The following is a 15,022-nucleotide window of genomic DNA, read 5'->3' on the forward strand; positions in this document are numbered from 1 at the left end:
TGCTGCTTGGCCTGCTGTGTTCATCCAGCCCTGCACCTTGTTGTCTCGGATTCTCCAGCATCTGCAGTTCCTACTATCTCTGGTCTTAATATTAGTTTTAATTTCTTGCATTGTTTATTTCGAATACTATATTCACAGACTTATTGCCCAGGGAGGCAGTCAGTTATTTCAGAAGAAGACATAAAGAGATAAACCTGTTTTTTTTCCCCCTCTTAGGCACACTTCATGATATTAACTGAATATTCACTCTCATCATGTAAAGCAGCAGGTAGTAAACTGAAGAGGAATATGGCAGATCATAACTGTGACACCGTGTCCTGTTATTCCTTGGTACAAGCATCTCAGACCCATATAAAAGTGAAATATTGCAGATGCTGGAAATACATTCACAAGCTGGAAACACCCAGCAAGTCTGGCAGCATCTCCGGGGAAAGAGGCAGAGGTAACAGTTCACGGCACTGACCCGAAAGAACCAAAACTTTCACTCATCTTCTATTTGTCAACTCCCCTTCAGCGTACAAATAATATACTCACTTTCCAGGGCATCGTCCACTGTAGACTCACTATGCTTCAGTGTCCCATCTTTCAGCAGCTTCTTTTGAATGATCTCCAAAGGCACCAGCTCTCGGATGATTTCTCCATCATCTTCGGACTTTGCCAGCCAGCGTTCACAGGGGAAAATAATTGTCGCTGAGCCCTAGCATGCAATTAGAACAGAGGATAAAGCTGGCCATATATGCAAATTCACTGTTCTAAATTTCTTGACTTGGTGGTCGTACTCTTGTTCAGAAAGTCATAGGTTCAACCCTTACTGCAGGATTCAACCATATGATCCATTCAAATGCCTCACTGCATTTTGGAGAAGCACAGTATTATTGGAGATACTGTCTGCTCCCAGACAGATATTAAATTATTTGAAGAAGGACACAGTGGATGTTCTGGCCAACACCTGTACTTCAATCAATAAAACCAAGGAACTATTACTTAGCCACCCACCTCATTAATGTTTTTGATGCATGACTATTCATAAGTTAACTGCCATTTATCCTCCAAAACATTGAATATATTTCTAAAATAGTTATTTGGTTCTAAAACAGATCACAACATCCTGAAGCCATGCAAGATGCTGTATAAACAAATATATTATTTGAATTTTAAAGTTAAAGACTTGTTTAGCCTTTTCACATGCATGAAAAATAATTCAAAATTGAATTCTCTCTGTTATTTAATTTTATTCCCACGTGGGTGCTCCATAGTTCTCAGGTATGCAGCTCCTGGAGACAGCTGACTATTTAAATTGGAGCCTCTGGTGTCTGGAACTCAGAACGTGGAGACAGATCAAGCAAGAGCAGTTATTTTGGATATCCTTTGGATCTGGACACAGTACAACTTGGAGATGGCGGGTCAGGGAGTGTTTGCTTAGAAAGGATATGGGCACGTCCAGTACCTTTGGTGATCAGGGATCCTTTGCGTGGGTGGGTAGCTGTCATGTATATTTTGAAGGTGACATGTAGGGTACCCTTCAGAACTGTTAATTTTTGATTGGCTATGAAAGGTCCATAAGTCCCTTGGAACTGTCCAACTGCCAAGAAGTATCTAGAAGTGTTTTATGACTAAGAGTTGGGTGTAAACTGCACTATAGAATATTAGGCAATTGATCTTTATTTTTTCTGTTATGTGCATGGGTATGTGTGTATACCAAATGTGTTAGCACGCTGGTGAAGTAGAAAAGTGTGGGTGGTGGACGTTGGCACTATGTTGGCACACTGTCATAGAAGTTTGAGGGGTCACAAAGAGGGCTAGAAGGCACCGAGCTGCATACAGGTTATGAGGGGCTATAGGGATGAGCACAGAGCATTAGGTGCAAGGATCAGTATTGGTGGGACGTGGAGAGTCTTTGAAGATAAGGAATCATGAGGGAGTGTGAGGACTGAGAGCTAGAGGAATATTTTACATTTGGCTGGTTTGGAGAAGGATCCAGTTCTGAGACTTCTATGGACAGTGAAAAGGCATGCTTGTGTCTGAAAAGTGTATAAACTCATTGAAACTCACAGAACTGTCAAGGAATTAGACGAAAAAATGTGTGGAGTTAAAACAAAGATGCTAGGTATTTCAGGTTATCTGTTCACACAAATCAATTACAGGATTTTTACTGGATGATTGATTTCCCAAACTCTCACTTTCATTATGGGGTGCCTATTGATGGACTGCTCCAATTGTTAATTGGATGGAAATGTTTATTGATATAATGATTAAGCACTGAACAATTAAAAAACATGAGGTTTTTTTATATTAGAGTTTGAACACTTACGCAAACTGTTTGTTGCCATGAGTGATTAGTTAATTGTTTTAGTTGAATAGTTTATTGTAGTTTATTGCATTTTTGGGGTTTTTTTTCTAAATAGTAAAATCACCAATCGACTGATAACTTTATTTTCTGTCAGGATGCCTCCTACTTAATGCCATGCTGAATTTTAGGTGCTTGGCATGGAAAGAGAAGAGCAATAGTGGGTTTATGAGTTAGCATTGAGTTGGCAAGGGGGTTTAGAAAGGGCCTTTGGGATGTATGGGGGCATTTGGGGCATGAGGGACCATGGGATATTGACTATGATAGCATCAGAGGTAGGTACAAGGGCACATTTGGCATAGTGGTTGACATGGATGGAGAATGGAGTGCGATAGGAATTTGGGGCTGCGAGCAGGAAGGATGTTATAATCTTTATGTTTATGTTTATCTCTATGGTTAATTTTAAATACAATTCTGGGGCCTGGAGGCAGCCTTTCCATCCAGGTCACCTTATAAACTGGCAGCCACTTGGCTCTCACCAAACCACCCAAATCGACCCGGCTGAATTGGCATAGAAACCCTCGCCACTTCCCCCCACACTCCCACACTCACGTAGTACACAATGGAATTTTATGCAAACACATTAGACACATTCTCCGGGGGGAGAAATTAAATTTGCTATTATATCAACATCAGTAATATTTCATCCAGAAAGCTATTTGACATGTTTGAATTTAAACTATTATCTATAGTTTCACTGACCTTCCCCTTCTGCAGGAGTCGTCGGATTTCCACACGGTCCAAGTGCCACCCAGAGTTGATGCCTCGACCATCGTGTCCAATTCGAATCTTCTCGATGCACTCACCAACATCCTCCAACTAAAAGGAAAGGTGATTCTATCAGCATGTTAAAAATATATTAATATTTTCCTCAAAGTTATTTCGGATATCCTTTGGATCTGATCCCAGTACACCTTGAGGATGCGGGTCAAGGATCCTTTGAAGCAGGAGGGATGCGGGCACATCAGGTATCCTTAGGGGGTCAGAGATCCTTTGTTTGTCTGAGTGGTGTCAGGTTTCCTTTGTGGTAGCACTTAGGAGAAGTTTGTCTACAAAAGTCTATTAACCCGTTGTCCAACTGCCAAGACGTATCTAGAGATGACAAGGTGTAGAGCTAGATGAACACAATAGGCCAAGCAGCATCAGAGGAGCAGGAAAGTTGACGTTTCAGGTCAGGACCCTTCTTCAGAAAAACAGAAGGTTCCCGATCCGAAACATCAACTTTCCTGCTCCTCAGATGCTGCCGGCCTGCTGTGTTCCTCCAGCTCCACACTGTTGTCTCTCTCTCTGTAAACTGTATCCCTCTCACAACCTGCCTTTCCACATATTACTGTATCATCTGCAAATCTGCCTACAGTACATTCACTTGCTTCCTCCAAGTCATTAATATACATTGTAAACAGTTGCAGTCCCAGCACTGATCCCTGTAGAACCCCACTGGTCACAGGTTGCCAAGCTGAAAAATAACCCTTTATCCCCATGAGCCAATATACTACTTCCACTGCTGTGTGCTCTTATGATTTAATGTCTTGTGAGGTTACTTGTCAAATGCCTTCTGGGAGTCTAAATACGCTTATGAGACTTGGGTGTCATTGGCTGGGCCAGCATTTGTTTCCCATGCCTAGTTCCCTTGGGAAGGTGGTGGCGAGCTGCCTTCTTGAACCATTACAGTCCACATGCTGTAGGTAGACCCACAATGTGATTAGGGCAGGAGTTCCAGGATTGTGACCCAGTGACAGTGAAGGAACGGTGATACATTTCCAAGTCAGAATAGTGAGCAATTTGGAGGGAAACTTGCAGGTGGTGGTATTCCCACGTATCTACTGCCCTTGTCCTTCTAGATGGAAGTGGTCGTAGGTTTTGAAGTCTAAGGATTTTTGGCGAATCTGGTAGATAGTACACACTTCTGCGATTGAGTGTCAGTGGTGGAGGGAGGGGATGCTTGTGGATATAGTGCCAATCAACCAGGCTGCTTTGTCCCACACAGTGTTAAACTTCTTAAGTATTGTTGAATCTGCACCCATCCTGGCAATTAGAAAACATTCCATCACACACTTAATGTGTGGCTTGTAGATAGTGAATGGACTTTGGGGAGTCAGTGAGTGAGTTATTCGCCACAGTATTCCTAGTCTCTGACCTGCACTTGTAGTCACTGTGTTTATATTGGCGAGTCCAGTTGAGTTTCTGGTCAATGGTAACCCCCAGGACATTGATAGTGGGGTATTCAGTGATGGTAACTGGATGGAGGCTAGATTGTCTCTCATTAGAGATGGTCATTGCCTGGCATTTGTGTGGCATGAATGTTACTTGCCACTTGTAGCCCAAGCGTGGATATTGTCCAGATCTAGTTACCTTGAACATAGATTGCTTCTGTATCTGAGGAGATACGAATGGTGCTGAACATTATGCAATCATCAGCAAACATTCCCACTTCCGACCTTATGAGGGAAGGTCATTGGTGAAGCAGTTGAAGATGATTGGCCCTAGAACACTACCCTGAGGAACTCCTGTTGAGATGTCCTGGAGCTGAGATGATTGACCACCAAAAACCACAACCATCTTCCTACGTGCCAGGTATGACCCCAACCAGTATAGATTTTGCCCCCAATACCCTTTGATTCCAGTTTTACTAGGCCTTCTTGATGGCACACTCAGTCAAATGTGGCCTTGATGTCAAGGACAGTCACTCTCACTTCACCTCTGGAATTTGGCTCTTTTGTCCATGTTTGAACCAAGGCTGTAATGAGGTCAGAAGCTGAGTGGCCCTAGCGGAACCCAAACTGGGCGTCACTGAGCAGGTTATTGCTGAGCAGGTGCTGCTTGATAGCACTGTTACTGACACCTTCCATCACTTTACTGATGATCAAGGTAGACTGATGGGGTGGTTATTGGTTGGATTGGATTTGTCCTGTTTTTTTGTGTACAGGACATATCTGTGCAATTTTCCATACTGTCGTGTAGATGCCAGAGTTGTAACTGTACTGGAACAGCTTGGCTAGGAGAGCGGCAAGTTCTGGAGCATATATCTTTACTTCTTTTGCAGGAATATTGTCAGGGCCAATAGCCTTTGTAGTATTCAATACTTCTGATCGTTACTTGATATCACATGAAGTGAACTGAATTGGCCGAAAACTAGCACCTGTGATGCTGCGGATCACTGGAGGAGTCCGAGATGGATCATCCCCTCAGCACATCTTTGTGGAGATTGTTAGGAAGCCTTGGCCTTATTTTTTGCACTGATGTGTTGGGTTCTTCAATCATTGAAGATAGCGTTATTTATGAAGCTTCCTCCTTCAGTGAGGTTGTTTAATTGTCCACCACCATTCATGACCAGATGGCTGTGGAAAGACTGCATTGGTTGGGCGATTGCTAGTTCTGTCTTTCACTTGCCCCTTATGCTGTTTGGCATGCAAGTTGTCCTGATTGGTAGCTTCACCAGGTTGACACCTCATCTTGAGGTACCCCTAGTGCTGCTCCTGGCATGCTCTCCTGCACTCTTCATTGAACCAGTGTTGATCCCTTGGCTTAATGCTTATGGTTGAGTGGGGGAATATGATGAGCCATGTGGTTGCAGATTGTGTTGGTGTATGATTTTGTTGATGACCCACAGCACCTCACAGATGTCTTTTTTTTAGTTGTTAGATCTGTTCATAGCATGTCCCAATTAGCACAAGTGATAGTGCCACACACACAATGGAGGGTATTCTCAATGTGAAGATGGGACTTCGTCTCCACAAGGACTGTGCAGCGATCACTCTTACTGATACTGTCATGGACAGACGCATTTGCAATGGCAGATTGGTAGGGATGAGGTCAAATATGTTTCTCCCTCTTGTTGGTTCCCTCACCACCTGCTGCAGACCCAGTCTAGCAGCTATGTCCTTTAGGACCTGACCAGCTCAATCAGTAGTACTGCTGCTGAGCCACTTTTGATAGCAGACATTGAAATCCCCCACCCAGAGTACATTTTGTGCCCTTGCCACCCTCAGTGTTTCCTCCAAGTGTTATTCAACATAGAGGAGTACAGATTCATCAGCTGAGGGAGGACAGTATGTGGTAATCAGCAGGGGGTTTCCTTGCTTATGTTTAACCTGAAGCCGTGAGACTTCATGAGGTCCGCAGTCAATGTTGATGACCCCCAAGGCAACTCCCTTCCAACTATATACCACCATACGGCCACCTCTGCTGGGTCTGTCCTGCCAGTGGGACAGGACATATCCAGGGATGGTGATGGTGGTGTCTGGGATATTGTCTGTCAGGTATGAATCTATGAGTACGACCATGCCAGGCTCTTGCTTAACTAGTCTGTGAGAGCTTTCCTGATTTTGGCACTAGCCCCAGATTAGCAAGGAGGACTTTGCAGGGTCAACAGTGCTGTTTTTGCCATTGTTGTTTCTGGTCTCTAAGATTGATGCCAGGAGGTCTGTTTGATTTCGTTTCTTTGTTGAGACTGTGTATTGATTATTAGAACTGAGTGGCTTGCTGGGCCAAATCAGAGGGCAGTTAAGAAGCAACTACATTGCTGAAGATCTGGAGGTACATGGAGGCTAGACCAGGTGAGGCCATGGAATATTCTTCCCTGAAAGACATTAGTGAAATTGAATGAAGTGAAATTAAATTCCTCCAACCATCATGGGGAGATTTTAATACTTGTACCCAGAGCGTTAACCTAGGTTTCTCAGTGACGTTACCACTATAGCACCATCTCCCCCCTCATTTTATGCTCCTGTTCATGACATTTTAGTGATCTGTGTACCTGCATTCTCCCAGTCTCTCAAGTACCTCACAGTAATCAATTAGGATATTAGTACAGTTCTGAAGAAGAGTCGCTGGACCTAAAACATTAGCTCTGATTTCTCTCCACAGATGCTGCCAGACCTGCTGACCTTTTCTAGCAATTTCTGTTTTTGTTTCTGATTTCCAGCATCCGCAGTTCTTTTGGTTTTTATTTAGGATAATACTACAAATTGATTGGATAGTTCTGGGCAAGCTCAATAACATCACTGGTCACAGTGAACTCAACTTTTTAAACTAAACAATGTGATTTAAATTTTAAAAGAAATATGTGTGCACCTCTACAACAAACTTATTTACAGCGCCTCTTTCAAAGCACATCTTTCGCTCCCGCTTGTTAACACATAAAGACTTCTGATGGGTACAAACGCCATCTCTTCCATAAAGGACGATGAAGACATCAGCATCAGTGCCAGCTCCATAAATATCAGAGGTGTAAACAGTGATCTCATATGGAACAACTGCAACAGAAAAGTAGAGAAGCACAGTTTCAGATATTGTGCTTTCATACCTCAGAGGTTAAATTCAGATTCAGAAAGACATGTATTTCCTTAGAAAGGACTGATTGGGCAAGACACCAGTTCATGGGACATGAAGAAATATTACTTTGTCAGTGCTATGTTCAGCAAAGAAGGAATCACATCATCAGTCTCCCTTTCAAAGGGGAATCTTGATTTCAAAGTGCCCTTAAAATCCAGCTGTCCAAGTTTTTACTTTCTAAATAAAAGTCTGCTTTCAAGAATTCCTTTTAGGTTGTGGTGTTACCTCTCAATTCTGTGTTTGAGTGAGTATGTCACCACAAATTACTTGTTTTTAGAAACAATGGAAGGCGGTATCTTTTGCTGCTGCTTCACGTGGATTCCCCATTATGCAGATGCACTCCTGACTGCAAACCTATCCCTGACTTCAACATTATTATTAATAGGGATCTCTCCATTCTCCACGAGGGAGTACCATTACACTGGAAGCAGAGGGACACAAATACCTCCATAAGATTTAGTTTCTTTTCCATTGTTCTGTGAGCGATTGCTCAGATCTGGCAGAACAATAACTTTGGGCTTTTTCCGTCACTATATCAATGATGGAATAGAAGGGCCACAACTAACACGTGTCTCTCTTGGCATTTACAGCACAGAAAAAGACCACTTGGCCTAATTATTGCTGTTTAATCTCTACAAGTGCCTCCTTCCCCTTCTTTTCATTGAACCCATCACCGTATCCTGAGCTTTATAAAGACACAAATCCTGTGACATGCACTGGAGGATTCCACCATTTAGTATTGTTTCAATGTATCTGCCCTTTATTGGACAAGTATAATATGCACTGCTCCGGTCTGGGAGCATGAAATTGGAGTGTTGCACATGATAGTAGGGCATGTACAGCAATTTTCCAGCCCTTTCCACAACTGCAAGGGAGGCAGAAAATCCAGTCAGGAGTTTCAAAACAACATTCCATTTAAACAGCAACAATATTATCTTAAAGCTAAGAAACCAAGCTTTCAAAGAACAAAAAACAATACAGTGCAGGAACAAATCTTTCAGCCCACCAAGCCTGTTGATTCCTAGTCCTTATTTAAACCACTGCTTATGGCCTAAACGCAGTTTCTATTGCCTCCCGTTCATGTATCTATCAAGATATGCCTTAAATGTTGCTAACGTGCCTGCTTCCACCACCTCCACTGGCAGTGCATTCCAGGTACCCACACCCTCTGTGCTTAAAATTTTCCTTGCACTTCTCCCCTAAACCTTCCCCCTCTCACCTTGAACCTATGCCCTCTTGTAATTGACCTTTCCACCCTGGGAGAAGGACTCTGACAATCCACCATATCTTTGCCTCTCGTAATTTTGTAGACATCTATCAGGTCGCCTCTTAGCCTCTATCTATCCAATGAAAACAATCTGAGTTTATCCGACCTCTCCTCACAACTAAAACCCTTCAGACCAAGCAACATCCTGGCAAACCTTCTGTGCACTCTCTCCAAAGTATCCACATCCTTCTGGTCGCGTGGCTACAAGAACTGCATGCAATATTCCAAATGTGGCCTAACTAAAGTTTTATAAAGCCATAACACAAGTTGCCGACTTTTATATTCAATGCCCCTGCCAAAGAAGGCAAGCATGCTGCATGCTTCTTGACCACCTTATCCACCTGTGTTCCACTTTCAGGGATCTGTGGGCCTGTACGCCCAGATCCCTCTGTATGTCAATGCTCCTAAGGGTTTTGCCATTTATTGTATAATTCACACCTGAATTTGATCTTCCAAAGTGCACCACTTTGCATTTGTCTGAGTTAAACTCATTCTGCCATTTCTCTGCCAAAATCTGCAATCTATCTATATCCCACTGTTTCCTTTGACAATCCTCCTCACTATCTGCAACTCTGCCAATTTTGGTGTCATCTGAAAACTTACTAATCAGACCACCTACATTTTCCTCCAGATCATTTATATATATTACAACAAAGGTCCCAGCACTGATCCCTGCAGAACACCACTAGTTATTGATCTTCATTCTGAAAAGCACACTTCCACCCTTTTCACTACAAAAAAACTCCAGCTGCCTTTTTTCTTAAACTTTTTATTTGTTCAGAAAAAAAAAGCATGGTTTTCTTGCAAGGACTCAGCTGGCAGTTGACCTCACATTGCAAGTACTGAATGTGTTGGCAAGTTGTGTATATTCCTTGAAAAGTCAGAGAGGACTGGATTTGTGAAGGCATCCTAAGCAATTTCCTTCAAGCCCCTGTCAGAGTGAGCATATCTCTCAGTTGAAACGCAAAGCAGCTGAATGTTTCACTTTAGATCAGAAAGAGAAAAAGAACTGAAAGGATGAAAATCACAAAAGAAGGAGAAGTATGGGATTTGAGATTCCTAGGGTAAGGGTACCATCCAGTTCACTTGTAAAGTATACATGGAATTCTAATTGACAGAACGACTTCCTGTTTACTCACATTATACAAAATCATAACTACCATAACATTTCTCATTGATCCCCAACAACTGAATTTAGATGCTTTCTTAACAGAAATGGCTGCTTTGTCTATATTAAGAACAGTGTATCCCATCCCACTTAATCAGAAAAATGCAACATACATGGAACATAGTCTTTAGTTTGTAGATCTGCAGGGAAGAGGTCCCGTACTATATATCCATCATCCTCAGCTTTATCCAACCAACGTCCACATGGGAAGTGCAGTATTTGTCCAAGTGATGGGGCATCAATTTCTACCCAATCCAAAAACCAACCAGCACAGCCTCCTAAAAGAACACACAGGAGCAGTCAACGATTCAGGTGTTAAATTGGAATTTCACTTAAACACATAAAGGAGAAATGTTTATTACGGTCAAAAGAATAAGTACGGACAGGGACAAACAAGTAAGAAACCCTATGGAAACAGCCCTGCTAGATCCATAAACTGTCAAATGAGAGGTACAACTTGCAAATCATAATTATATGGTTGATAATGTTAAAGATTAAATTCTAAAGTTGCTGGCTACCTTGGGAGTTATGCAGAAATTTCATGGATGCTTCATCCTGGGTACTTATGTTTTGGTTAAAGTAAGTTACCAGTGTAGGCACAATGGGCCGAATGGCCTCCTGTTGCACTGCAACAATTCTGCGATCACAACAGAATGAGTTGGATATGTTCCATTAGAAGACATACAGAAGAAATGTTTCTATACCTTTTGCTCAACTTCAAACTCTTAAGTAGCCAGCATTTGGCACTGTTATTTAGGATGGTGGCAGCATTTCTTTTTGTCTAGGAACACAGACTCTTTAAATATAATTTCAGTACTTCTTTCACAGTGTAGACATCACAATTTGTATAAGACACCATTCAGGCAGAAAGGAGCTAAACGAAAGCAGAAAGGAGCCAAGTTTTATTGTGTCATGTTGTCAGAATCACGGGTTTATTTTCAAAGTGTTGGGAGGCAGCCTGAATGCGTTTCACACATCACATTGCTAAGGTTATTTCAGGCTCCTGACTCATCCAGGGCAGTTTTGTTTTTTCAAAGAGTTGCTGGGGGAGATGGAGAGGGAAGCATGGCCACTGAAAACTAACACCCCCTTAAGCTCATTGTCAAAAGGCCTATCCATTCAGGTTGGGAATTCTTCAATTTCTTCACAGGGACAGTCTCAGGTAATGTTAATGCATAGCTGTTGTATCTAACCATGAGAAAGCCTGATTGAAATAGTGAAACTGGATGTAGCAAGGCACCAGAAATGACATTGGCATACACAGTCCTGTTGACCCTACAAAGTTCTCCTTACTAACATACGGGGTGTTTGTGCCAAAATTATGAGACATGTCCCACAGCCTAGTCTTAGTAATTTTCAATGAATCAGACTTTGAAAACAATGACCCAAATACCACCATCATCAGAGATGGCAGCGCAGTGTATGCACTCAGGAACAAGCTGACATAAACAGCAAGTTTCTATCCCTTCCCAGGGTGGTAACTTTTATCACAAAAAGAATTGAGTTAAGAGGCCAAGAAGTTTTGCTTCAATTATATAAAATATTGGTGATACCTCACCTGGAGTACTGTGTGCAGTTCTGGTCCCCTACCTCAGGAAGGATATATTTGCCATAGAGAGGACAGTGGTATTCACCAGACTGATGCCAGGGATGATGAAATTGTCCAGGAGGAGATATTGAGGAAACTGGGCCTGTATTCACTAGAGTTTAGCAAACTGAAAGGTGATCTTGTAAAAATGAAGCACATGCTTAAAGGGCTAGATGGAATGGCTTCTTTTCTCCAGCCTTAGAGGCTAGAACCAAGGGACAAGACATTTAGGGCTGAAGTGACCCAGGAATTTCTTCACTCAGAGGATGATGAATCTCAGAGAGTGGTGGAAGTTAAGTCTTTACATAAATTAAAGATAAAGATTGATAGATTTCCAGTTACCATTGACATCAAAAGATATGGAGTTAGCATGGGAATGTGGTGTTGATCAGTCATGATCTACATAGCAGAGCAGGCTCAAAGGGCTGAATGGTCTCCTCCTGCCCCTAATTTCCTTATGGCACCGAGTCTCTGTAACATCACTTCAGGACTTACCACGATTATCATGTCCAATTCGGATTTTTTTCAGTGGTCCAATGTCCACAGCCTCGATAGTGAATTCATCAATATTTCCTTTCTCGAACTTATTTTTGTAAGTTTTCGACGCCTTGAGGTTGACAATTCCTAAATTTAGTGATAAAAACTTGTTAAATAATTTAGGGTATTGTAATCAATCAGCTGCCAACACAGGTCAGATATGGTGGTGCTGTAGTAATGTCGAGCTCTGCATTAATAATGCACAGAGTGAGAGTTCAGATCCCACCATGGCAGTTTTTGTGGTAATAGAATGTGTGGATGAAGATACTGCAGTCAATATTGTGAGTGTGAACCTTTGAAAGGCTTTTGATAAAGCACTTCAAGTTAGGCAGGTTAGCATTTCAGAGACCGAGGGGTGACATTATAGAGGTTTATAAAATCATGAGGGGCATGGATAGGGTGAATAGTCGAGGTCTTTTCCCCAGGGTGGGGGAGTCCAAAACTAGAGGGCATAGGTTTAAGGTGAAAGGGGAAAGGTTTAAAAGGGACCAAAGGGGCAACCTTTTCACACAGAGGGTGGTGCGTGTTTGGGATAAACTGTCAGAGAAAGTGGAGGAGGCTGGTACAATTACAGCATTTAAAATGCATCTGGATAGGTTTATGAATAGGAAGGGTTTGAAGCAAATGGGCCAAATGCTGACAAATAGGACTATAGTAACTTAGGATATCTGGTCGGCATGGACGAGTTGGATGGAGGGTCTGTTTCCATGCTGTATATCTCTATGAATCCATGACCCTATTTTAAAATCCATGTGATTAAAGAGGCAGCAAGAGATACAAAATGTCCCTTAGAAAGCAGGGAGTAGCAGAAACTGCATTTTTTTGACCAGACAGAGATACATAAAGGAGTTGCTCAGCACTCGGATCATTGCTCATATCTCATGAAAGTAGGGAAATTAACATTTTAGCAAGCCGAAAATAGAGATTACAATTAACCAAAATGCTCCCCATTTATATAGATTCACAATCTTCTTTACATTCCTTCTGTTTCTAATGGCCCCATTTTCAATTTCTCTGCTTATCTTATACTATCTATTATTTACAAAGGGCACCCAGCTTGTATGTGCCCAGCTTTTGCTAAAAAAGCTCCGTAACTATTTACCACAACACACGGAGAGTGGCAGCCCTTCCTGTCAATTCTCATTCTGCTTAGCACCTTACTCTTCTTCCAAGACTAAATACTGAGTACTTGGCAATGGTTCCTTAAAATGTTCTCCAAAGTTCATCCAGTTGAATCATCATACCTGTGTCATCCTTCTCACCAAACAGGGTGATGAACACATTGGCATCTGTCCCAGCATTCTTCTTCTCCCCAGTTTTTACCCTCACAGTGTAGGTGGTGGACTGAGCTGTTAGGAACAAAAGATGTCTGGTTATTTATTGGGCTGGTCAAACTTCAATCACCTTTACAGAACTAATCAGATGTTGGCATGCTGGATCAGCTTCCACCACCTTCATCGAGGTACACTGCTTACAGAAAGTATGCCTATTTCACATCCTCAACACATACCAAAGCACCTCCTCACCAATTAAGTACTTTTGAAGTATAATCAATGTAGGAAAATATGGCAGTCAATTTGCACAAGGTAATCTCCTACATAGTAAATAACCAGGAAGTCTGTTTAGGGTTGTGGTTGAGGGATAAATATTGGGCTTAACACCAGGAGAAAACTGCTGCTCTTGCTTGAATCTCTTAATGTCAGTTTAAGACCTGATGACCGTGAATCCATTAGCAATTGTCGGTAAAACCCATCTGGTTCACTAATATCTTTTAGGGAAGGAAACTGCCAACCTTACCTAGTCTGGCCTACTTCTGACTCCAGACCCACAGCAATATGGTTGACTCATAACTGCTCTCGGCAATCAGGGAGGGGCAATAATTGCTGCCTAGCCAGCAACACCCTCATCCCGTGAATGAATAAAGGACCTGGCTCTGCCATTCAATAGGAGAATGGCTGATCTGGCATTCCTCACGACCACTTTCCTGATCTTTCCCATAACCCTTGATTCCCTTACTGATCGAGAATCTATCTATCTTAGCCTTAAATATACATAAGGACTCTGCCCATAACTCTGCGGCAATGAGTTCCAAAGACTCACAACCCTCTCGAGTTTCCTCTTGTCTTCATCTCATTTAAACTGGCACTCCTTAATTCTGAGACTAACCCTTCTGGTCCCAGAGTCTTCCATGAGGGGAAACTTCCACTCAGCATTTATCCCTGCCAAGCCCCTTAAGAATCTTATCACAAGGAACAATGGCAGCAGAATATTTAAGAAAATACCTTGGGTCACAAAATATGTCTCTGGTTGGAACTTAAACTCAAATGCATCACATTGGTTGTGAGGCTGAAAAAAGGATTTGTTTCTTCGACAACTTTTCTTACCTTTCTGTTCAAGGCCAAGTGTTGCCTGAGATTGATCTGTTCTGTCTGAATCTTTGTTCAGGAATGCCTCATCTACAGGAACAAGCTCTCTTGCTATCTGGCCATCATCTTCATCAACAGCTAACCATCGTTCACAAGGGAAGAAATACCTGGTGAAATAGCAAATTCGTGAATGATATTGCATAACTATTTCTTTCTAACCCCACCCCCTCATGATAGTTTCAAATAAATCTGTGCAGTAAATGGAAAATCCAAATTACAGAAATCAGTTCACAGTACGTTGTTTAGTGAGTTACTTGTAATTTTTATTAACGGATTATTTAACCAAGGATAAACAGCCTAATCCTTGCTCTGATTACTACTATTTCTGATTAATATGATTGGTCCAAAGCACCAT

The 15,022-nt window shown here is 42.1% G+C and overlaps 1 protein-coding gene across 1 annotated transcript in view; it reads right to left on the reverse strand.

Annotated features, from left to right (window-relative positions):
* The window catches only part of loxhd1a (lipoxygenase homology PLAT domains 1a), a 131,150-nt gene that overhangs the window by 30,009 nt on the left and 86,119 nt on the right, over window positions 1-15,022 (reverse strand). The window contains exons 22-29 of the mRNA XM_048603627.1: window positions 14,626-14,774; window positions 13,486-13,590; window positions 12,200-12,328; window positions 10,230-10,394; window positions 7,421-7,602; window positions 3,050-3,166; window positions 535-697; window positions 248-276 (exon numbers count right to left, since the gene is read on the reverse strand). Coding sequence (XP_048459584.1) covers window positions 248-276; window positions 535-697; window positions 3,050-3,166; window positions 7,421-7,602; window positions 10,230-10,394; window positions 12,200-12,328; window positions 13,486-13,590; window positions 14,626-14,774 — 1,039 coding nt within the window. The remainder of the gene's footprint in view (window positions 1-247; window positions 277-534; window positions 698-3,049; window positions 3,167-7,420; window positions 7,603-10,229; window positions 10,395-12,199; window positions 12,329-13,485; window positions 13,591-14,625; window positions 14,775-15,022) is intronic.

The sequence above is a fragment of the Rhincodon typus genome, chromosome 1 (assembly GCF_021869965.1).
Source record: "Rhincodon typus isolate 14 chromosome 1, sRhiTyp1.1, whole genome shotgun sequence".
NCBI classification, from domain to species: domain Eukaryota; kingdom Metazoa; phylum Chordata; class Chondrichthyes; order Orectolobiformes; family Rhincodontidae; genus Rhincodon; species Rhincodon typus.